The following is a 24,180-nucleotide window of genomic DNA, read 5'->3' as shown; positions in this document are numbered from 1 at the left end:
GCAGTGCTGTCTACACCACTGGTTTTCACTGCGTTGTCTTAGATCTTTCCTCCCTTCCAAGGCCTTTTCTAGGAGAGAGGCTAGCCAGTCAGTGAACCCATGGTAAATCTGGATTGAATGTTTACTGCAGTTAGGGAGCAGAGAAAGGCACACCCAGAAACCCCTGGATCTCCAGTTTCAAGTATGAAGGAAACACTCGAAATTTTGACTCAGGCCTGGAAATCTCCACAGGGATGGCATTATCCACAATTTTGTTCTTTTATCGGTGGTCACTAGAATGACCTGTGGTTTGTGGAATGGTTAATCTACAGCCATGTGGCTCATGCCCTGGTCCCAGCATGTTCCTGGGAATTGCCCCCTCCCCCCACTGAGGAAGGTGGGCTCAGGAAATCAGATCCGGTTTCACCTTAGCCTGAGTTTTGCTCACACTGTGTACACCCACCGATTTTTGCCATGTGAAATTAGCAATATCATTCAAGGTCTAGCTCAAAAGACATCTCTTCCATGAAAATGCCCTTCCTCCCTGCCCCATGTGCACCTCTGTCATTACTCAGAATGTTCATGGTAAATTCCCATTGCCCTCCCCCACTCAACTGAGTGTGTACCCAGATGTCACCACCCCTCCTCTTCCAGGGCCTGTGTCCTCTTGCTCCTGTTGGACAGGCTCCTCTGTGAGTTCACTCCTGAAGCGTCCACTTCCACATGGCATATAGCAATATGAGATATTTTCTTGGAAAGGAGGTGACCCAGGGGGGGTTTATATCACAAACTGCAGCAAACAGCCTCCCAACCAGGATGCACAGTGGCTACAGGAGCTACCAAGGATCAGAAGCCCACCCCTGATACCTGGATATTGGATAAGCCCAACGGTTCTTAGAGCGGTGCCCTGGTTCCAGCAGTGTGGGAGAGAGGGTGGTTGGAGGCCATGAGGCCTGACGTCACTGAGTTAGTTTCCACCCTGGCAAAATAGAGGATAAAATTGAGTTGAATTACTAAAAATAAATATTTCTTTCACACTTGAGTGCTTTGAACTGAAATTTATAGCCACTATGTTCATAAAACCATTTCTCAACACCGTGCTATCCCTGCCTCCCCACCCTTCACTAGTCACTCCAGCTCCCTCCCCACTGCCCTATGTTACCATTTTTCAGAATTTTCATGGTTTTCTTCATTTGATTATTTTTGCATATTAACTTCACTAGCACAAAAAAAAAGTGTGCTTTAAAATACAGTGTACTAATAGAAAAAGTTGAGGTTCAATAAGGCCAATAGATCAGGAGACAATTGTCTTGAGAAGATAGTTTCTTACAGTTCCTAAGAGGAGAATGCCATACCACGCAGGGCCACAGAAGAAGACACTGAGGTCAGTCTCAGGCATAGAGAGAAAGGGAACTAGTGGGCTGAAACCTTTATTATTGTCTCCTCCGGAAGAAAGAGGTGAGGCACGGTAAACAGGTTTAGGATTGGCCAGTTTTAATAATTTCCAAGGGCTCTGGAGTGTAGGGGCAGGCCAGGTTATCTGGTGCTGGCTCTGGGTTGATTAGGGAAGGAGGATAGGGGAGTGTGAGAGCTCATACAGACTGTGATAAAGGGGGTAGTTGGAAATGTGGGCTCCTGAACAGTTGGTTTGCATATGAAAGGAGAGTTTTGTTTGTTCTCTCTAGGAGTTAGCTAACCTGGGAGGGGCAGTCCCTCCAGGAGCCTCAGAATTACAGAAAACAAAAAGACACAGTTAATACAGAGTGGAGTCAAATGAATATATGAAATATTTGTTCATATGATATTTGGAGAATTGAATTTTAAAGTATTGTTTCTATTTAATGCTAAAGTATCTTTGAATTTTTGAAAGTGTTTTTTTGTTGTTGTTGTTCCTCAGTGGAGTTTTAAAGTTTTCGTGATATTAGCCCTGCTAATTTTTGTTAAATTTTTTCCTAGACATTAATCTGTTTTGTGCTAAGTTCTTCTGCTATATTTATAGTGCACTATTGTTTGCATATTTTGTGTATTAATTTATACCTTAATGAATTCTCTTAAACCTCTTCTTCCTTTCATAGAGAACTAACTGAAGGTTACCACAGGGGAAGGGGGGGTCGGATGGGTGAAATAGGGGATAGGCATTAAGGAGGGAACTTGTCATAATGAGCACCGGGTGTTTTATGGAATTGTTAAATCACTATATGGTACACCTGAAACTAATATGACAACTGGAATTAAAACACAAACTTAAAAAATAATTAATTTAAAAAAGAAACACCTCTTCTTCCTTTCTTTTATCTGGTGGCCTTTGTTGGTACTTCCAGAACAATGCTAAATGATACTGGTGACTGTGGGTATGCACCACTTTTGTTCTAGGTGTTTTAGAATCAGCATATATATAGTTTATCTGCTTTCTTCTTTTAGGAGGGGCAAAAGATGACAAGAAAATCTCCCTTCAGGAGTTACTGAGGCTGCAGGGTTTGAATGTCTTCCCCGAAGGATTGTAAAGTCGGAAAAGAACCCCCAGCCTTTCCAAGTTGGTCCTTGTGCTTGTGGACACCTGCAATAAAAGGTAACTTCTTGGCAAATGAATTAGGGCTAATTGAGGTGCTAGTCAATCATTTGTCACCTAGGCTGTCTTCCTTCATGGCACCAAGACCAATGACAAGGGCAAACATACTGAGAAACCTGTTCCTCTGTAGTCTTCACCTTCACAATCTCAGACCACGTTCCCAAGAAGAGTCAGCAGAGGTTGACCTTCTTTCCCCACACAGTGATGTGTATATGGGTTGGGGTTGCCAGTGGGGTGGGGCTTTGCATGGGATTAAACACCCCGAAGGTTTTATTCAGGGGACCACCCTTGTGAGAGAAAACAGGGAAGGAACAGGAAAAGGCTGGGAGAACCATCAGACTGCCCTGCAGACCTGACCCTGGGAAGGGAGGGAGGAAGAGGGAAGGTTGGGTGCAAGCATCCCCGATGCCTGCAGTCTGAGGAGGATGTGGCAAAGCTTCTGTCACTGTCCCAGGTCTCCCAGGAACAGGCCCCCTTTGTACCCTACTGGGCACAGACATTGGAGAGGGGCAGCACGGTACCTGGGAGATGTGGGCTTGGCTCGGATCAGGGATGGATTTCAGAGAGCAGCAGCTGGGCATCTTGGCCGTTGGCTCCTCACGGCTGCCATAGGTACTTCTGGAGGTCTCTGCTGCTGCCTTTAGACTGTTTGGGCTGAAAAATGGGGAGACAAAGTTTGTTCAGCAGGGCTTAAAATCCAAGGATCAGATCCCAGTCCATCTGCAACTTGCTTTTTTTTTTTTTTTAAAGATTTTATTTATTTATTTGACAGAGAGAGACACAGCAAGAGAGGGAACACAAGCAGGGGGAGTGAGAGAGGGAGAAGCAGGTTTCCTGCTGAGCAGGGAGCCCGATGGGGGACTCCATCCCAGGAGCCTGGGATCATGACCTGAGCTGAAGGCAGACGCTTAATGACTGAGCCACCCAGGCGCCCCTGCAACTTGCTTTTCAGCTTGAGGCCTCAACTGTCCCTCTTGGACAGAGTATGATAAGCCCGAGGTTCCATCCTGGTTCTGCTTTGGTGGTTATACAATCTAAGTCTTGTTTTCCTCATCTCTATAATGGGGATAATAGAATACCTAACTCATAGAGTTTTCTGGAGCAAATTCTGTTTATAGGAATGCATCGCACAAAACTTGGCACAAAAATGCTCCTTGACAGCTGTCAGCCCCTCTCCCTTCACTCCCTCTTCATGCTTCAGGCGCCCAATGCTCACAGAACAAAGGGTCAGGAAAAAGCTAGCTTTGTCCCTCTGTGGAATCTTCTGGTAAGAGAAGTCCCCTCGTCTGTAGAGTTATTGTGTGCTTTGGACAGCTGGGGAACTGACCATGGTCAATATTGAGTTTGACTGCTTTCCTTCCATACCTCAGCACAGGCCTGGGCTGTCAGTGTAACCTCAGGAAAAGGCACATTCATTTGAGTCAAACTGAATTAGCCAGACCAGTCGGTGGCTGGGAAGTCACGTGCTGCTTTCCCAAACCAAATAGAAATTATTTTTAGATTATTCAGTTTGGTATTATCCATGCCACAGCTCCCTCCTATTAAGGCACATCAGAGAAAATTGGCTTCAGCCAATTAATGGATATTTTGCAAGCAATTTGTCAGTATTGGGCCTCTGTTCTCATTTGCGAAAAAAGTGGTTGAAACTGACCAGCGGTTCTCAATCCTGGCAGCACACGGACATCACCTGGCGATCTTAAAAATCTTGAATCCCAGGCCACAATCTAGCCCAATTACGTCAGAATTTCTAGGGTGGGATCCAGGCATCATTTAAAGTTCCCCAGGTGATCCTAGTGTGCAGCCCAGCTTGAGAACCAGCGAAAGAGATTTCAAAACTTCCTCCCATCTCTGATTCCAGGGACATGAGCTTGAAGAGGTACCGTCTACTTCTAATTTAATTCATAAGATAGGAATTCTGAGTGAATTCCAGCAATTTTGTAGTTTTATATTCTTAAATTCTCTGTTCACAATCAGGTTCCTCTTTGGCATCTAGGTCAGTCCATGTTTAAATTCATAATTTTACTTTTTTCCTACATAAATATTTGTTTACTTCATGCATCTGTCATAATGTCTTATTTTCATCTATTAGTATGTGACAAGTATATATTTCACAGAACTGGATAACTTTTCTTTATTACTCTATGATAGAAATCAGCTGCTGAAGTCCATTTTTTTTTTAAGATTTTATTTATTTATTTGAGAGAGAGAGCGCACGCACACGTGCACAAGCAGGGGGAGGGGCAGGCAGAGGGAGAAGCAGGCTTCCCGCTGAGCAGGGAGCCCGATGTGGGGCTCGATCCCTGGACCCTGGGATCATGGCCTGAGCCGAAGGCAGACGCTTAACCGACTGAGCCCCCCAGGCGTCCCATGAGCTCCACTTCTGCTTGTTATCATAATTGTACAACTTGATGAATTCTTACGTAGGTATGCATCCGTGTGGCCGCTGCCAGATCAAGATATATAGCATGTCCAGCAACCCAGAGTCAACCCTCCATTCCCCAGGGGTAGCTGCTCTCTGACTTCTCACCAGAGGGTAATACTCCGTCTCTTCTAAGTGCTTCATCTACCTTAGGTTCATTCCTCTCCCGTTTCCTTCTTCCCTGAGGATGATCTCATTTGGGGACAGCGGGGGGTGGGGGGAGTCCTTACCCTGCCATCACGGAAGAGGTCTGCTTCAAGCATGACTGGTTCAGTAATCTATGTGTAACAAACCATCCCCAAACTTAGTGGCTAAATACAAGACCTTCTCTCTTGCAGCTTTGCAGGTTGGCGAGGCTCAGCTGATTCTCCTTACTTCACTAACAGTCTTTCTTGCAGTTGCCATCAAATGGCAGCTGGAACCGGGTCCTCTAGAGGCCCCACTGGGCTGGAATTTCTGAGTTGCATTTTTTGCTCTGAGAAAGTAAAAATTAGCTCAGGCTAAGAATGTAAAAATCTGCCTAGCCATTCAAGTTAGAATAAGAGATGTGGATAAAGCCAGATGCAAAGTTAACAGAAGGAAATATTTTATCCAAGGACACAATGCAACTGGAAATGCCGAACATCCATCTTTCTTACTCCTGAGAAACTTTGTTTTCTAAAATCATAGATTATCAAAAACGTTTATCAGTAAGCATGGCATGCCCAAACAGCCTTGGTTTGCAATGCCGATGCAGAGTTTCTGGACACAGATTTCTCCATCTATCATAACTTTATAGCATTCCAGGAAATAGGACCTTGGGGTCCACTTCATAGTCCAGATCTGATGTCGAGTCCTTTACACAGAGCCTGCTTTGCTTTGAGCCTATCGAACTTTTGATTCAATACTAAAATCATTTATTTGCTATTCTTAAGTGGTGAATTTTATGGTATGCAAATTTATGGTCTGTGAAATATGGCATCCCAATTTTTCTAAAAGATAACCATTGAAAGAACTGGAATGTTATATATGGCTTTGAATCCTTTGGCACTTCCTGGGCCAGCCAGGCACAGTATCATCATAATCCCATTGCCCGGCTCCTTAGCAGATCTCCAATGTTTCAATTTGTAACTGGGCTGGAATACTGAAACTCACTCATCCTCCTTGAGCCCCCTCATCCCTCTTCATATAATGCATATATAGTCTATATGCATATATAGTCTACCTTTGGTGAGTTGCCCCACAGTTCCTCTGGACTGTGGCCTGTTTCACTGCCATGAGTCCATAAACCTGACTGTGTCAGACTACAGGTTTGTTCCTGACAGTCCTAAGTTGGTTGGTCTAGGACAGCCCTAGAACTTTGGCACTCCTCCATGTGGTCTGTCTGCATAAGCTGTGTCTTCCCCTCCAGGGGTTCTCTCTCCAGCAGGATACCTGGGCTTTTCACATAGCAGCCAACTTCCACCAGGGTATGAGTAAAAGCTACCAGGTTTTCTTAAGACTTTGGCCTGGAACTGTCAGTGTTACTTCTGCATTATTCTCTTGGTTAAAGTGAGTGATAGGGCCAACCTACATACAATGTGGGAGAGGGATTACACAGGGCCTAACTGTCAGCAGGTGTGGTTTCATGGAGGGCAGTCTTTGGAGGCCAGCTTCCTCAGCTGTCCTCTCTCCTCATGGCAATTCCCATCTTGAGGTTTCATCTGCCTTGGGTTTTAGCCACAGACACTGCTCATCTGCAAATTGCATCCACTTTTTGCAAACTGCTGGGGCTCTTCTGTTATCTGCTGAGTCCTTTCCACATCCCTCTGGGGACCTGAGGAGTTTCTGGATGCATTCTCCACACTATGCTGGGATGTCCAGGCCTCCACAGGCCCTTCTCAGGCCCCTCGGCCTGGACTTCTCCCTCAGACATTGTAATGCTACCACCAGATGCTGTGTTGGACATGGCTTCTCCTTGAGGTCCACACTCTGGGGAGCCAGGCCCCCCTTCTGCCCAGGGAGTCCCCATACTGGGCTGACCTACCCGCCCCCTGAGGAGGTAAATGCCACTGACTCAAGGAATGGAGGGCTGTGGGAAACAAGAAAAAAAAATATGGAGGAGAAAATGGCTAAGCTCTAAATATAGCTGTATAACCTTTTAAAGAAAGGTCCAACAGTGAGGCTGTTCTGTTTTAGGTAGCTATTCGTGTTGCATGTCAGTATTGTTGTGATCTGGACTTAAGGCAATGGCAATGATAAGGTGTGTATAACCCTTAAGAGCTTTCATACACATAATTTTATTTCATCCTCACAACATCCTTTTGAAAGGAGTGTTGATTATTATTCCTATGATAAGGAAACAGGCTCAGGGAAATCAAGTGACTTTTCCAGTCACATATTGTGTGGTTTTATCTTGAAGGGACAATTTTAAAATAGAAAATGTTTGAAAGAGAACAAATGGGCCTATGATTTGAAATGAGAACTTCTGGAATTTTCCATTTTGATTATCTTACAAAATGCTTGACTTAAAATTTAGGAAAAAAAAGTCAGCATGACCTAAAGAACAGTGGCAAAACTGTAAGCAACAACAATGATGAAGTGATAAAGAAATAGATCACAAAGTGTCTATTTAATTCAACATCCATTGAGTCCCTACCATGTGCCATTCACTTTGTCAACCCTGTATGTGGCAAGATGTGAGCCTCTAGATTGCTTATCTGAGAAGTCATGAGACAAAGTTTCCACCCTGGAAGAGCTAATGGCACCCCTAGACCAACTTTGGGCTGCGATTTGACTCCATGGGATTGATAACAAAGAGGATGCAGGTCTCTCAAATTGCAAGAGAGCATGAGGGGGGCTGTCTCAAGGATAGAGAAGGAATCAGGGCTATGGGTGACAGCCACATAAGGGATAAATCTAGCTCCTCAGCAATAATAACACATGGCAATGTGCTTGACCATGTGCAGTTGAGACTACTCAAATTCCTGGCAACATGGTACTCAATAGAACAGGAGATAGTTTTCATAAGACCCAGCAGACATGGGAGAAAAAGGGCTCACCAGAGACTTTGGCTTAGGGGTCTTTGAAAATTGCTTCTCACTATCTCTTTTAATACATCTTGATCCTTCCTTTAAACCGTTGCATAGTAAACACTTTACATTCATTATTTTTTAAAAGCCATATTCCATTCTAAATAAAAATAGACCACTGGCTGGAGAGAGAGAGAGAGAGAGATTACCAACAAAAACAATAGTATATACGGCTGGTGTCAGAGAAATTACTGCTGTGCTCTCTTCTAGAATTTTTATGGTTTTAGGTCTCACGTTTAGGTCTTCAATCCATTTTGAGCTCATTTTTGTGCATGGTGTAAGAAAGTGGTCCCATTTCATTCTTTTGCTTGTTGTTGTCTGGTTTTCCTAGAACCATTTGTTGAAGTGACTGTCTTTCCCCCATTGTATATTCTTGCCTCCTTTGTCATAGATTGATTTGACCATATAATCGTGGGTTTATTTCTGGGCTCTCTATCTGTTCCATTGATCTATGTTTCTGTTTTTGTACAAGTACCATACTGTTTTGATCACTGCAGCTTTGTAGTATATCTTGAAATTTGGAATTGTGATACCTCCAGTTTTGTTCTTCCTTCTCAAGATTGCTTTGGTTGTCCAGCGTCTTTTGTGGTTCCATACAAATTTTAGTATTATTCTAGTTCTGCGAAAAATGCTGTTGGTATTTTGATAGGGTTTGCATTGAATCTGTGGATTGCTTTGAGTAGTATAGACTTTTAACAATACTAATTCTCCCAATCCATGAACATGGAATATCTCTCCATTTGTTTGTGTCATCTTCAGTTTCTTTCATCAGTGTTTCATTGTTTTCAGAGTACAGGTCATTCCCCTCTTTGGTTAAGTTTATTCTTTTTGGTGCAATTGTAAATGGAGTTGTTTTCTTAATTTCTCTTTCTGTTGCTTCATTATAGAAACATTACCAACTCCTGGGAATATATTATTGTTGTTTTCTTTTTCCTTTTTCTCTCACTGTGTTTATAATTGTACACTGGGACTAACAAGTTTGAGCTATTTGGATATAAACCATTACAGTTTTCTTTGACAGTGTGACTCAGCTTAGGCAAATAGGGTTGAGGATGATCCAGAGAAAAGTAGAACAAATTGGCTATTAATGGAGCCAACTACAAATATAGATGGAAATGTTTTTAGCGGAGGTTCTTTCCAGGAATCTCCCAGACTGACTGAAATAGGGCAAGAATAAAAATGGAAAATTACTTTAGAAGGTCATTTGCATATTGGATGCTATCACTTATCAGTTGCCTTGAGTTTGTAGAGTTCCTAATTCAAGAACTGTTCTGTTTTAAAAATGGACTTCAAGCTGATATGTAAGGGGGAAATTGTAAATGAAATTTGAGGTGTATATGAGAGACAAAAAAGAAAGTAATGAAATGTATTTTTAAATTGTCTTCAATTCAAAATATATCTTTGAATTTGCAAACCACAGGCCTCTTCCAGAGAATTTCTGCACCAATAAAGTGAAATAAAATTACAAACTGGAATCTGAAAATGTGGTTACATATGTTTTTAGGGTGGATGTGCTGTTTAAAGGGTGGGGAGGAACACAGAGAAGACGAGACCAGAAGAACACTGCTACAAATTAGAATTCTCTAGGGAAGTTATAAATTTGTCCAAAATTCCCTGCTGAAATGGTCATCTAGATAATTATGCCCCAATAATTCAATCACTGTGGATACACTCATTTTGCTGACTGAACCCTTAGACCAGTGGTTCTTAAAGTGTGGTCCATGGACCAGCAGACACAGCACCTTGAAATATAAGAAGTGAAAATCCCCACCCAACTTCCAAGACATTCTGAGTCAGAGCAAAAATCCGTGTCTTGACAAACCCTCTGGGTGATCTGGTGCATGCTAAAGTTAGACCTGTTTACTCCAGATTCATAAGTTTTTAGTTTTAGGCATCCAAGAAAGAAGACTTGGCCCATTTTTCTCCTGTCCAGGTGTTTATGGACTTCTAGCCTCCAGATCTGTGAGAAAATACATCTGTTGCTGAAGCTCCCCGGTCTGTGGTGGTAATGTTACAGCAGCCCTAGCAAACAAATACCCTAGGTTCATGTGTTTTATAGGCAGCGTGTGGAAAACCACAGACTGTAATCGAGAGAAGATCAACATCTCCCTGTCTGAAGACTATTTTTAGGGGTTGATGACATTTATTTCCTGAAGCCAGACCTGGGCAGAGTGGGTTGTCCATTTCCAGGCCAGGTGGTATTACTGACACGGGAGGCGTCTGGAACATCAGAGAGCCTGTGGGAGGCAGGTGGGAGCCAGGGCACTCACAAAGCCACCGATTCAGAGAGGGGCCTCTGGAGGCTCACATTTAAAGGCCAGACCATGTGTAAGCTGCCTTACATGTGTCATTTCATTCAAAGCTAAGCCCTCTGCAGCTGCAAACTTGTGGTTCCCTTGGCAAGAGGCAAGTCTGTTCCGAGACATGACAAAGGGAATCTTGATCCAGCTGGAATTACTCTTAAGGTTTTGGATATACTGCAGTGCAGTTTATCTATCTTGTGTGTGCCATGCAAACCAATTCATTAACTTGTTCAACACTTTGAAGACCAGCTGTGTATCTGAGTTGACACTTAGAGGGACAAAGGGATGAAGCAGTCATGAGCCTTGTGCTCAAGTAGTTAATAATTTACTCAGAAATAAAATATAGCTAAGTAACATATTACAAGATTGAATGTGTAGACCAGAGCTACATTTACATTTGCATATATACTTACACATGTAAGTGTTCTTATTTCTGAATAGTTTAGATTGCCCCTATTATGTGGCGAGGCATTGTATAAGATACTTTACAAGTGGTATATCAAATCCATACTGTTGAAGAGGAGACCTCTCTCCCCACACTTCCACTCTGGGCCACCCCCTTCCAAGTTTATGTCCCCATGCCCTCCAGAAGGAAAGGAGTTATGGGTCTGATTATTCAGAACCCAGGACATGCATTGAGCCATTTTGCCCACGGGCAGGGTCCCTCTGCCTTGAAGATCAGCTTTATGACGGAACCACCTGTCTTTTTCCTATACATGGGGTCAGGGGCTTCCTAGGGGCTGCTCACCCAGGTCTGGCCTCTGTCCCATCTTCCTTATTCTTGTTCCTGCGAGGGGAGGCAAGAAGAAGCCCAAAGAAGGGCTGGCATCTTCATTCTTCTGGGGAAGAAACAGGCAATCTTCTGTGGCTTGCCAGCCTAGCCAACATCTTCCAACTCAGCCTTTGCCAGACTCTGTCTTGGTTGGTTACCACAATTAATAAAGTGTTCCTGGGGTGCCTGGGTGGCTCAGGTGGTTGAGCTTCCAACTCTTGATCTCAGCTCAGGTCTTGATCTCAGGGTCACAAGTTCGAGCCCCACATTGGGCTCCACACTGGGTGTGGGGCCTACTTAAAAAAAAGTACAGATAAAGTGTTCCTGATTCCCACTTGGCTGCTATCAGGCTTTCACGGAGGGCCCTAGTCAGGAGTCCTGAAGGGAAAGAGATGAGTCCTGAGATATGGCTATTCCTAGCCCAAGGAAACTCAAGGTTAATCACTTACACTTCATAGAGATAACATCAGAGAATGTTACCTCTTTTAAACTCCTGAAGAGTTTCTCCACAGTGAGTGGTGGAGCCAGGATTCGAACTAGCTACTGTCTGACTTTAAACCATAGCTCTTGCCACCACTCACACTGCCAAGAATGAGAATCAAAGAACACACTAGGGAAGCTCCAGGGTGGTAGGGGGAACACATTCCTTCTGGCAAACTCTTCATGGAAAGGAAACATTTGAACTTGGGAGAACTGGGAGCACTTGGACATGAAGGGGTGGGAGCATGGCTTTCCAGGAGGAAAGAAGAGCAGGTATTCGGGAACTGGCTGTTAGGCCAGGGAGAACACAAGGCAAACTGTCCCTGCTAGCAATTCCCAGCATGAGCAGGAGGTGGAATGCCCCTATAAAATATCCCCCAGCCGGGTCATTGTCCAGTCATGCACATTTGGAAGTGACCTTCTGCCATTCCAGGCTGCCAGAATCTGCCTGTGTCTACCACCGAAGCTCAGCTCATTCTGTTTCCCTCTGAGGACTCTGGCCTGTGATGGGCCATGTTCGTGCCCGCTCTGAGCCCTGGGCCGGAGCAGTTGCCCTTGCCTGCCTCCTCCTTCCCTGAGGTGTTTGGACCTGGCGCTGGCTAGTGTGGTGTGAAGAACCCAGGCTTTAGGGGTATGCGGCCAACTTTGTGTTCCAGCTCTGTGGCCTTGGGCAGGCGACCTAAACTGCCCTATCAGTCCCTGTTTCTTCTTCTGTAACACGGAGATAGCAGCACCTACCTCATGGAGTTGCTGTGAGGCTTTACAAAAATAATGTGTGCTAGTATAATAGATGCTTAGTGAACAGGGGCTCGTGTTGGTATTTCCATCCCTTAGGGTCAGAATTACCTCCAACTCTTTCATGAATCTCTCCTTGAGACCTAATTTCAAAACTCTTCCTTACCTCCTTCATTTCTTTACCTCTTACCACCCTTCATGGAAGCCCTCTTGGTTAATTATATCTCTCCATTATTCTGCCTTACACTGAATGCCCCCAGACTGCTATTGTATATGCTTTTTGTCTATCTTTTTTTTTTTTTTAAAGATTTTATTTATTTATTCATGAGAGAGACAGAGAGAGAGAGGCAGAGGGAGAAGCAGGCTCCCAAGGAACAGGAAGCCCGATGCGGGACTCGATCCCAGGACCCTGAGATCATGACCTGAGCCGAAGGCAGACGCTTAACCATCTGAGCCACCCAGGCGCCCGCTTTTTGTCTATCTTGAGACTGCCACTAGAATGTAGCTACCTGGGGGCAAGAAATTTTGTACATTTGATTCACACTGAATCCCCAACTCCTAGGTCTTTGCCTGGGCACAGTAGGAACTGAGTAAATATTTATTGAATGAATGAATGAATCCTCTGATCTCCCTCTCACCTTCCTGAATCATTCTTTTTCTGTTTCCATCTTCTCCAATCTAGCCTTGTGCCTCCCCTTCCTGAGGACACAGGACACAGAACAGTGTGACTGTGAAATAGCACAGTTACGTTCAGTAACTCTGTATATAAGGAAACGGGTCATCACATAATCCATAACCAGGTGGAAAATTTTTCTCTCTCTAGTGCTTGAAAAAAAAGAAAGTCACCTGTTCTTATTCTAGATTGTATAGGTATACATTTGGCCTTGCAGACAACCCTATCTCTGTGGGCTATTTGTAAAGCACTTCGAGACTTTAGGGAGTGGATTACCTACAGAACATACTGTGGCCGCCAGTTTGTGCAGTTTGTTCTGCTATAGCCTGCAGGACGGAGAACCTCCTGGTTACAGGAACATGGACCCCAAAGCAGCATGCGCTGCAGTGCCTGTGTATATTCTCCCCTCTGCCATAGCTCATTGTTTCCTAAGAGTCTGTGATTCTAAAACGCTCCTCAGTAGCTTCCGATGATTGTCCTGGCTGAGCTCTCCCTTCCCAGAATGGGATGGGAGGATGTGTCATTATACATGGCACGGGCAGTGCCCTTTCCCACCCATTACTTCAGAGCCTGGGTCAGTACTGATCTCTCAGTGTGTTAGGAATGGTCCTGTTCTAGGGCCTTGCCAAACAACACAGCCACATACCCTTGACCTCTCCCTCTGGCTGTACAGAGACCAAGTCATTTGAAAATGCTGCTTTGTCCAGGCACCTGGGTGGCTCAGTCTGTTAAGCATCTGACTCTTGGTTTTGGCTCAGGTCATGATCTCAGGATTGTGAGATCGAGCACCATGTCAGGCTCCATGCTAAGATTCTCTCTCTCTCCCTCTCCCTCTGCCCCTCCCCCCACCCCAGCTTGGCACAAGTGTGCGCACACTCTCTCAAAAAAGAAAAGGAAATGATGCTTTGTCTTTATCGTGGACCAAATAAAATTGTGAGGTGGCCCTTCCTCTGTACTCCAGCCAATCTCTTGGAATACAAGAGGAACTATTGTCTCTAGGTGGGATTGTGGTAGAGGTGATGTGTTGGGGCAGTGGAGTTGAGTTAAGGGGGAGGCAGTGTGGTTGGGGTGGTAATATTCTTCCAATAAATATATAAAAATACAAATAGCAATCAACTAGGAACATGCATTTGGACTGGCCAGAAGAGAATGAAGTGAATGTCAACTAAGTTTTCTGGGATTCACCCTAGTTGAAATTTGGGGCAAACTCACCAACCCACCTTCAAGAGTGGGGCTAAGATTCGTTATGCCCTTTGGTAGCTTAACAATTATTTTGAGGGGGCGCCTGGGTGGCTCAGTCACCAGTTAAGCGTCTGCCTTAGGCTCAGGTCATGGTCCCGGGGTCCTGGGATCAAGCCCCGCATCAGGCTCCCTGCTCAGTGAGGAGCCTGCTTCTCCTTCTCCCTCTGCAGCTCTCTCTGCGGCTCCCCCTGCCAGTGCTCTCTCACTCTCGCTCTTTCTCATATAAATGAATAAAATCTTAAAAAAAATTATTTTGAGTTCATATATTTCTATGATTCTTGAAATAAGCAACATTAGGAAACTGGCTTTGCTTGGGAATCAGGATGTTTTCCCTTCTTACAGGCTTCAGTTCAAGAACCATTGCTCCTCGGTTGTCATAAACCATTTGGGGATCTCCTCTGAAGTCTCTAGCCCTCTCTCACTTCCTGCCATAAAAGCTTTTCTGTCTCCCTACCAAGAGTGTGGGTTTTGCATCTTCAGAGCTGAATGATTCTTAGACTCCCAGCACTCCTAGGTCCAGTTTCAGGTAAAGGTAAGGTTGACTGACATTCCCTTGGAGAACAAGTTCAGGCCTGGGAGCACTGATGGCATCTGGCTATGTGTACCAGCATGAGGGCTCAGGTCCAGGCTTGCCAGTCATCACTCCCCCTGCCAGTGACCTGATGTCTGCTGCTCTCCCCTTATGAGCCTCACATAAGCCTGTTTGCTTATCTGTAAAATGGGAATTATAAATCTAGTCCCACTGCTTCCCTCATGAACAACCAAGGGGGAAAATGATAAAAAGGATTTTATAAAAAATAAAGCCCAGTATAGTAATTATTTGTCTAGCATGTCAGTAATGTGTTTATTGTATAAAACATAGATAAGAAAAAGGGGGTATCAAATAATAGCAATTAAATAAAACTGGGTTTGAGAGTCAAATACTTTTTGAGGCAAAGCAAAGTAAATAGGTTTCTTTACTGCAGGACTTCCAAGTGGTTTTAGTATACAAATATATTATAAATTTCCAAGAGGGACATAAAATAATGTTTTTAAATTTATGTGAACTCCTCTGCTTTTTAAAAAATTGAGTATCTCTTACAATGTGTGTATCTCAAGCACAGTTTGGGAAACACTGAATTGGGTAAGATTATTGTTGCTATTGTGATTGCGTCCAGGTGGTTCAAGGCCAACTCAGTGCAAATCTCTTCCCTGAAAGTGAGGCTGATCGAGTTCCCTGTCCTGGAGATGGAAATGCAGGCTCAATGCCTGGGTGAGTCTAATTTGTCTCATTAGACTTCCTACTAGTTCTTTTGGTTCTCTGGTGGGTCTTTCCGTTGCATCCTGAGGTTCCATGGGTTCTGGCTCTGATTTCAGCTTGAGTTGCCATGAGCCAGGGAGCTTGTGAGGAGGGACTTTCCTTGGGCTTCTTAGTTTCCCAGTCTTACCTCTCTCCTGCTGATGCAGCTGCCAATGGGAGGTGGCCAGGGCCTAAGCATAACTGAATCATCCTTAATTCCAGGCCAGAACACGCTCAGAGCTCTGTTCTCTGGCAGGACCAATCAAAAATGGTCTGTCTGTACCTCTCAGCACATTGGCAGAGACTTGTTGGACCCCATACATGCAGAAAAGACACCTTTTTTCCCCTTTCTTTACTCCAAGAATTTGATTTTGTTAAGAAAATAATTTTTTAAATGACAAATTAAGTTATGCCCATTGTAAAAATTTCCAATAAGACAAGTATGTGTGAGATTGAAAAGGGAATTTCCCTCCTTCTTATCTCACATTCTTCCATCCCCAAGTGTGCAGTGTATACTATTCTAGATCTTTCTCTCTGCACATATAAATTGATAAATAGATTTGCTTGTTTGGTCAGATGCACTGCATCTTTCTAATTTTACTCAGCAATATTCTGTGGACAGCCTTCCGTGTCCAGGCATAGATGTGAACCACCTTTGCCTTATGTTTTTAAAGTCAAGTTTATTGAGAGGAAAATTCACATAAAACTCACCGCTATTAAGAGCACAGTCTGATGAGTTTTGACAAAATAGACAAACAACAACCACTCAATCAAGATAAAGAACAGTTCCATCACCACCAAAGTTCCCCTTGTAGCTGGCTCTCATGACCATAACTGCCGGTCACCACTGAGCTGTTCTCCATCCCAGTAAGTTTTGCCTTTTCCAGAATGCCTTATACATGAAGTTGTGTGGTATGTAACCTTTGTGTTGACTTTAGCAGAATGCATTTGAGATTCATCCATGATACTTGTTTCAGTAGTTCATTACATCTTACTGCCATGTAGTATTGCATTGTACACAATTGGTTACACCACTTGATGGCCATTTGGGTTGTTTCTAGTTTCTTGTCATGACAAACAAAATAGGAACATTCCCGTACAAGTCTCTTTTGGTGGATATAGGTTTCATTTCTCTTGTATAAATACCAAAGAGCAGTATTGTTGTGTGGTGTGGTAAGTGTATATTTAACTTTTTTTTTTTTAAAGATTTTATTTATTCATTTGAGAGAGAATGAGATAGAGAGAGCATGAGAGGGGGAGGGTCCGAGGGAGAAGCAGACTCCCTGCCGAGCAGGGAGCCCGATGCAGGACTCGATCCCGGGACTCCAGGAGCATGACCTGAGCCGAAGGCAGTCGCTTAACCAACTGAGCCACCCAGGCGCCCAAGTGTATATTTAACTTTAAAAGAAACTGCCAAACTGTTTTCCAAAGTGGTTTGCCATTCTGCATATTCCCACTAGCAGTGTGTGAGGGCTCCAGTAACTCTCACCAACACTTGGGATTGTCAGTCTTTTTAAACTTAGCCATTCTAGTAGTACGTAGCGATGTTTCATTAAGGTTTTAATCTAGATTTCCCTAATGACTAATGATGTTGAGTATCTTTTCCTGTGCTCATTTGCCATTCACATACCTCCTTTGGCAAAGTATCCGCGTTTTGCCCTTTTCTTTTAGTTGGGTTGTTTGTTTCATTATTATTGAGTTGTAAAAGTTATTTATAAATTCTGATTACACATCCTTTATCATATACATGTTTTGCAAATATTTTCTCCTAGTCTTTGGCTTGTTTTTTCAACTTAACATTGTTTTTCAAAGAGCAGAAGTTTAAAAATTTTGATGAAGTCCAATGTAATGCTTTTCTAAAATGATTGGTGCTTTTTGTGTCCTATTTAAAAAACTTTTTTCACAGAAGCAGAGAGTCAAATGCTGATTACCAGGGGTTAGGGAAGATGGGGAAAGTGGAGAGATATTGGCCAAAGGGTATGAAGTTTCAGTTATATAGGATGAATAATAATGTACACCATGGTGGTTATAGCTAATAATACTGTTTTGTACAGTTGAAATTTTCCAAGAGAGTAGTTTTCAAGCATTTTCACTAGAAAAAAGGTAACCATATAAGTTGACAGATATGTTGATTAGCTTGACTGTAGTAATCATTTCACAAAATATATGTGTATCAAAACATCATGTTATATACCTTAAATATATACCATTTTTATTTAAGAAAAAAATTTTAATTTAAAAGGCAAAATCCAAGGTCACTAGGGTTTTCTTGTGTTTTCTTTTAGAAGGTTAATAGGTTTCGCTCTTACATTTAGGTCTGTGATCTATTTTGAGCTAATTTTTATGTATGGGGCAAAGTAAGAGTTAAGATTAATTTTTGTTTTGCATACGGAAGACTCATTTTTCCAGCATCGTTTGTTGCAAAGACTACTTTATTCTTTGTAATGACTGTATAATGTTTCACTGAAGAGAGGTCCCATGATTTATTCAACAATCTTATATTCACGGAGAGTCAGGTTTTTTTAAATCTGAAGCTATAATGAACATCCTCGTACCTCAACTACTGGGCAGTTGAACAAGTATTTCTGTGGACTTTCTGGGTCAAACGACATGTGAATGTTATGCGTTGATGGGTACCATCAGATTGTGCATCAGTATACGTACGCTCCCACCTCCATGACCTGTGAGAGAAAGCTCAGGTTTTGATAAGCCTTTTACAAATCTCAAAAAATTTCCTTCTGGATAATCTAATAGCCTGTGTTATTAGATTCTGAAAGATTGAGAGTCCTTCCAGGAGAGTTTGAAGAAAGATGATAACTTCTCAGTTAGGGTAACCCTGTAAGAAATAGGCTCATAAAATACACAGTCCATGGGAAATGGAAATTTACAGAGCTGTTTTCATAAGTATTGGGGCTTATTAATACCTCTATGCTGGGCCTCCCCAAAGGGCAAAGGTGACTCACATCCCAGTGGTCTGAATGTGTACATGCAGCCTCTCCTAGGCAGGCCCTAACTCTTTGTGGCTGGCTGTCCACATTCCCTCTCACTTTCTCCCCATCCTTGCCAGAACCCTCTCTTGTACCAGACCCGGGCCAGCCAGCTGTATGTGCATAGGCACAAAGAGGGGGCTGGGAAATGCAACTGACTCAGTGTGCCTGGAGCATAAGATTATGCCAGTTTTCCTACTTTTCTTTTCATCCTATGGTGCTGTGATTTGATCAAATTAACTGACATTGTTGAGGATTAGGTGACAAGGATTGTCCTGGGGTACACAGAGCTATGGGACAGTGTTCTATCTTCAGGGACATTAACACAAGTTAAATAGAAAAGCAAAGTGATTTAGAAGCAGCTCAAAAACTGTAGCAGCAGGGTGCCTGGGTGGCTCAGTTGGTTAAGCGACTGCCTTCGGCTCAGGTCATGATCCCGGGGTCCTGGGATCGAGTCCCACATTGGGCTCCTGGCTCAGCGGGGAGCCTGCTTCTCCCTCTGACCCTCTCCTCTCTCATGCTGTTTCTCTCTCTCTCGCTCGCTCTCAAATAAATAAATAAATAAATAAATAAATAAAATCTTTTAAAAAAATAAATTAATTAAAAAAAAAACTGTAGCAGCAGGTGTCACAGGCAGGACATATTGATCCACCTTGTGCCAACTGCACAGTCAATGGTGAGATCTAGGTGTTGAGAGAAGGAAGAAGAAATAAATTTGGTTTCACAGGAGGAATCTGAGCTGATGGTGAAAGTTCAGATTCTTGGCACCAGGTCACTCAAGAGTTACCTTCCTCCAAGGTAGACCGCGCTTTCTCCAAGCCACCAAAAGCCCAAAAGCCTACTGCTGAGACTGTAGGTTTTAGGAGTTAAGGAGAACAAGCCTGAGAATTTCCTGGTGGGTTTAGCCAACAATCACAGAGCCTTCCGTCAGATAGTTTGGGAAGAGCTAAAGCTGTCCTGTTAATTTTGAATGTAGCCCAAGTTTATTTTTCATGCTTTCAAAAGATTTTCTTATAAACCCTTTGTCAGCTAGCTATTGCTGCATAACAAATCATCCTAAAACCGAAGGGTTTAAAACAGCTATTTTATATGCTCATGAATCTGTAATCTGGGGTGAGGTCACCTAGGCAGTTCTTTTTTTTTTTTTTTTAAGATTTTATTTATTTATTTGAAAGAGAGAGATACAGCGAGAGAGGGAACACAAGCAGGGGGAGTGGGTAAGGGAGAAGCAGGCCTCCCGCCGAGCAGGGAGCCCAATGTGGGGCTCGATCCCAGGACCCTGGGATCATGACCTGAGCTGAAGGCAGACGCTTAACGACTGAGCCACCCAGGCACCCCCACCCAGGCAGTTCTTCAGCTGGTCTCACCAGGGGTGACTCCTGGGACTGCCATCACCGATTGGAGACCTGCACGGGACTAGCTGATTCAAGCTATCCTCACTTGTGTGGTCAGTGCCTCATCTGAGGTGGCCAAGCACCAGGGGCTGGATGCTTCCCTGTCCCTGTTGCCCATCTGGTAGTTCCAACTTCTTGTGTGGCAGTTTCTAAGAAAAGACAAGGGCAGAAGCTGCCAGGCCTGTTAAGGCCTTAGCCTGAAAATGGCACATTGTGACTTCTGCCACACTGTACGGGTCAAAGCCAGTCCCGAGGCCAGCCCGATTCAGTGGAAGGGGGAGTGGACACCACCTCTTGCTGGGGAGAATGGCACACACATACAGGATGGGAGAGATTTTCAGTGGCCATCCCTGCGCCCGATCCACAGCTCCCTGGGCTTCATTTTCGCTGTCTCTCTACACAGATTTTAACTCATGTATGATTCATCCCATGTTACCTCATTTAACCTTTCCAACATACCCTTAAAGGGAACATGGCCTCCATTTTATGATAAGAAAACTGAGGCTCAGAGATGTCAAACGGTTTGTCTGCTGTCTCGGCAGAGCCGGGAGTCAGATGGGACTGCTGCAAGAGCTGGGGAGTGTTGCCTTACACTCTGCCTTCCCCTGGGATGAGGATCAGTGCTCTTCCCCCAGGAGGCCCAGCCCAGAGTCCAGTAACTACCAAACCATTTCTGAATGAACTCCCACGAGGCACTGGGAGGACATTACGTAAATTGAAGTAAAATAGACAACTCCATAGATTACCATTTTCATATTTTAAAAATCTAAGGGTCTCTATAACAGGCTTTATAAACTCATAAAAGGTATTTGTTTAAGGATGCAGTACTTTTTACTCGAATTTTGTCTAGCCAAAGATCAAGTCATTGATGCTATTTCTCCAAATATAGTTTGATAATCATTCACTTTCTGTCTTTTCACTTATTTTGCTTTGGATGAGATAAAAGGTTGCTGCTTCTGGAGAGAGAATAAGCACTTTTTCCTAGAGAAAAGGAGTATTTTGGAAAATATACCTCCCCCATTCTTATTGGATGATTAAAGAAAAATAATCCGAGGTCCACTTTATGTTTGTCGCCCAGTGGGTAAAAAAGTCACAGGCCGACAGCAGAGGGATTGGTCTCTGTGGAAATTCACTTTGAATCAGGAGAGCCAATTCTGTGATGCTGTAGGACACCTCAGTTCCAAGCAGGTAGATGCTGGTGGATAATGAGGCAATCTGTCTGCCCTTTGAGGACTGCTTCTAGTGAACATTTGAGACCTGGCTGGCTTTTCATCAGCTCTTCAGTAGCCACTTACCTCAGTGTCCAAAAGAGAAAATTCTGACATGTTAATTTTAATGTGGGCATTTGATCCAGTGCTTGAGATAAATATAACCCTGTGGAGTACAGAGAAGGTTTAATGGGAAATGGTTGGCATTCTTTCTTGGTAAAGGCATGGGGAAAGGAGAGAGAGACAGGAGAGAGGGAGAGGGGGAGAGGGAGGAGGGGAGAGAGAGAGAGAGAGAGAGGCGCAAACAGCAGTGAGGAAGACAAAGACAGAGATAAGCAAGGCTTCACGGCAGCCTTGCCTTGAGAACTTGACACTTGCCAGACCCCAGCCAGCATGGTTGTCCTGAATCCAGTGACTTTGGGAATTTATCTTCAGCTTTCCTTCCGCTTTATCGTGTCTCAGCCTGCTTTCATCAACAGCGTCCTCCCCATTTCAGCAGGTAAATGATGACCACAACTTTCCTCTCTTCCATCTGTCGGGGGCAGGGGGAGGAAGGAAGATTGTTTTGCAATGTGCCCTGATATTTTCCCCATTCTGCTGTCGGAGGAGGGAGGCTGGAGGGAGACAGCCACCCTAGCAGCTTCCTGTCACCCGAGCTGTCTCTGAAGCTCCCTCTGTCCTTGTTCCAAATAGCCCCCACCCAGCTGCTCAAAGCCAGAGACCCTTTTAAAAATGACTTCTGCCTCTCTCACTTCTCCCCATTTGCTGCATGATTTCATTTTGACTGGGAATTGTAGCGAGCTTAAGAAAGGCACAGAGGAGTACAAGTGAGAGAGAAAGGAGTCCCAGATGTTTCTATGAATACATCCCTGACCCCTTCCAAAGGGGGCTTGATGCAAGGGGGATGTTGTGGAGCAAACACCCCTCTGCTGAGCTCGGGCAGTGTGCACCACCAGGACCATCCCACTAGACGAAAGGGGAGTCCAGTGATGCTCCCATGGGTCAGGGCCCTTTGGAGGGATCTAGCAAGAACCACTGATCCTCCAGCCCAGTCTGCTTTCCTGTTGTGCTTTCTTCCTATGGTGAGACTTCTATCTAAATAAGGCAGCTGGAGGTCCTGGGAGATGGGAGCTTCCTGGGGAGAGGTGTAGGCTTCCAGAGTGATAGCCTGGCCTGGGGTGGGCTGTGTCTGTCAGGCGTAGGGCTGGGTGATTTGGGGGCAGGGGGCTTTTTATGCCAGGCTGCCAGACTTCTCTGAGGGCACCAGGCACCAGGTTGCCCTTGTCTTGTCTGACCCAGAGCAGGGGAAGTATTGTGTTACTGGCAGGGCCTATTTAAACCTTTCTGAGGAAACTCAAATGTTTCTGGAGGGCTTGAGGGAGGCAGGCAGACCCCAGGCTTGCTGCCTGTCCCCACATAGCCCCCCTCCATTCACCTCTGCCACCCCTGGCTTCCCCCCTCCCCCCCAGCAAAAGCAGTTTCAGTCATGCCCTCCAACTTGAGGCTCATACATACTTTCATGGAGGCAGAAATTTCACTCTCATGGCCTTTGCTGAAAACGCAGGTTCTCAGAGAGGACATACTTCTGAATCCTGTCCCCAACCTCTCTCTGTTCCTAAGCACAGTGCAGCAGCATGCTGTGCTCCCAGCACTGCCAGTGTCTGAGGGCCCTGAGGAAGTGACTCAGAGAAGGGCTGATCACAAAGGTGTGAGGAGCTGAAGGAGAGGGCGTGGGGGGCGATTTGGGGAGTGAGGAGTAGGCAGGAAAGGTGAATGGTTGTGTCACCAGGGCTGTGTGACAGTATGCCCCCACAAATTCCACATGAGAACACCACACTTCTTCTGGGAGCTAGTGGGTCATTATTCTTCTACTTGATGGGGAAGCTTGGTAGTTAATTTGGTCTAAATCAGTGGGCTCTTAACCTCATTTGGGCTACAGAGTCCTTTGAGAATCTGCTGAAGGCTCAGGACTTAAGGAAACTCTGTCTTCTAGTTCTAGCTCTGCCTCTGGTGGGCTCTGACTTCTGGGAGACTGTCAGTGTTAGACTATAAGCACTATGTGGGCAGGGACTGTCTTATACATTATCACTGTTTCCCCAGGGTCAGAATAATGCCTGGCACGCAGTAGGTGCTTGGTAAATGTTTGATGAATGAATGAGTGAATGAAAGAATAATAACTTTTCTCATCTGTAGATTGGGGCTTGCCTTCATTTTGTATCACATAATTTAGATAGAGCCAAATGGCTACTAAGTTCTGAAAGCTAGAGAGAAAAGAACCTCTGATTTTTTTCCCCCAAACTCTTTGCCCTAGAGAGACCCCCGGTACAGCTTAGACATCTCTTAGGTCGGACTTTGTATAGATTGTAGCAGTCAGGGTAACAGCAGGAAAAGAAGCACTTCAGATGAAAAGACCTGAATGAAGGGACCACTTTAGAGGTGTGAGTGGGGTTAAGGGAACCGACGAGGAAAGTTGAGGAATTAGCAACCTTGGGAAGTCTTTACCACTCTTGTGCTTGAAAAGCCAAGAGGAAGAAATGGGGAAATTGATGCCAAGAAGATTTGGAACCTTAGAGGAGGGGCCAGTGAGCTGGAGCTATGACCACGGAGGGACTCAAAGAAGGGAGAAAGTAGAGAAGAAATACCCCAACCTCTCTCCTTCAGTCCAACCACCTCTTGGCAGTGCCTTCCATTGGCCAAAGCCAGAGGGTAGGGGAGCCTCTGGGTGCAGTCCATGGGGGTCAGCTTCTGGGGCACAGAGTGAGGGGGAGGGGTGGGAATGTGGAATCACTAGCCCACACAGCCACTGGCCTTTCCTGAGGAACTTCTAAATCCAGATCTTCTGCTTGTGAATGTGGTCCTCCTTAGGCATTTGGTAAAACAATGGCGTAGACTTAGGGGGAATCACTAAGGAGGTAACAACTCAGTAGAGCAAAAAATACCTGCTTTCCTCTGTAGAGTCCTCTGTAGAGTCTCTTAGCTTTGTTCCCTCATTTAGTTGCCATGGCTTCTTCATAGCACGGTTCAGAAATAAACTTATGCCCTGAAATATTTAAAATCTCTGGAGCTGTAACTTTGGTATTGTTTTAACTA

The 24,180-nt window shown here is 44.4% G+C and overlaps 1 protein-coding gene across 11 annotated transcripts in view; it reads left to right on the top strand.

The window, feature by feature from the left end:
• The first annotated feature begins 1,177 nt into the window (after positions 1–1,177).
• COLQ (collagen like tail subunit of asymmetric acetylcholinesterase) overlaps positions 1,178–24,180 on the top strand; it is an 82,061-nt gene continuing 59,058 nt past the window's right edge. For 2 of the 11 annotated variants that reach the window (XM_064588178.1, XM_064588185.1), the window contains exons 1-3: positions 1,178–2,548; positions 14,565–14,754; positions 15,380–15,474. In XM_064588178.1, the coding sequence (XP_064444248.1) occupies positions 15,450–15,474 (25 nt within the window). In that variant the 5' untranslated portion in view covers positions 1,178–2,548; positions 14,565–14,754; positions 15,380–15,449. Of the gene's footprint in view, positions 2,549–14,564; positions 14,755–15,379; positions 15,475–19,820; positions 21,590–24,180 lie in introns of those variants that run through there. The other 9 variants (XM_064588172.1, XM_064588156.1, XM_045903830.3 and 6 more) reach the window with 7 other exon arrangements.

The sequence above is a fragment of the Mirounga angustirostris genome, unplaced genomic scaffold (assembly GCF_029215605.1).
Source record: "Mirounga angustirostris isolate CCGP_5_RB_7025 unplaced genomic scaffold, mMirAng1.0.hap1 SCAF_1, whole genome shotgun sequence".
NCBI lineage: Eukaryota > Metazoa > Chordata > Mammalia > Carnivora > Phocidae > Mirounga > Mirounga angustirostris.
Note: the sequence above shows the minus strand (reverse complement) of the source record. Positions and strands in the feature narration are given on the sequence as shown.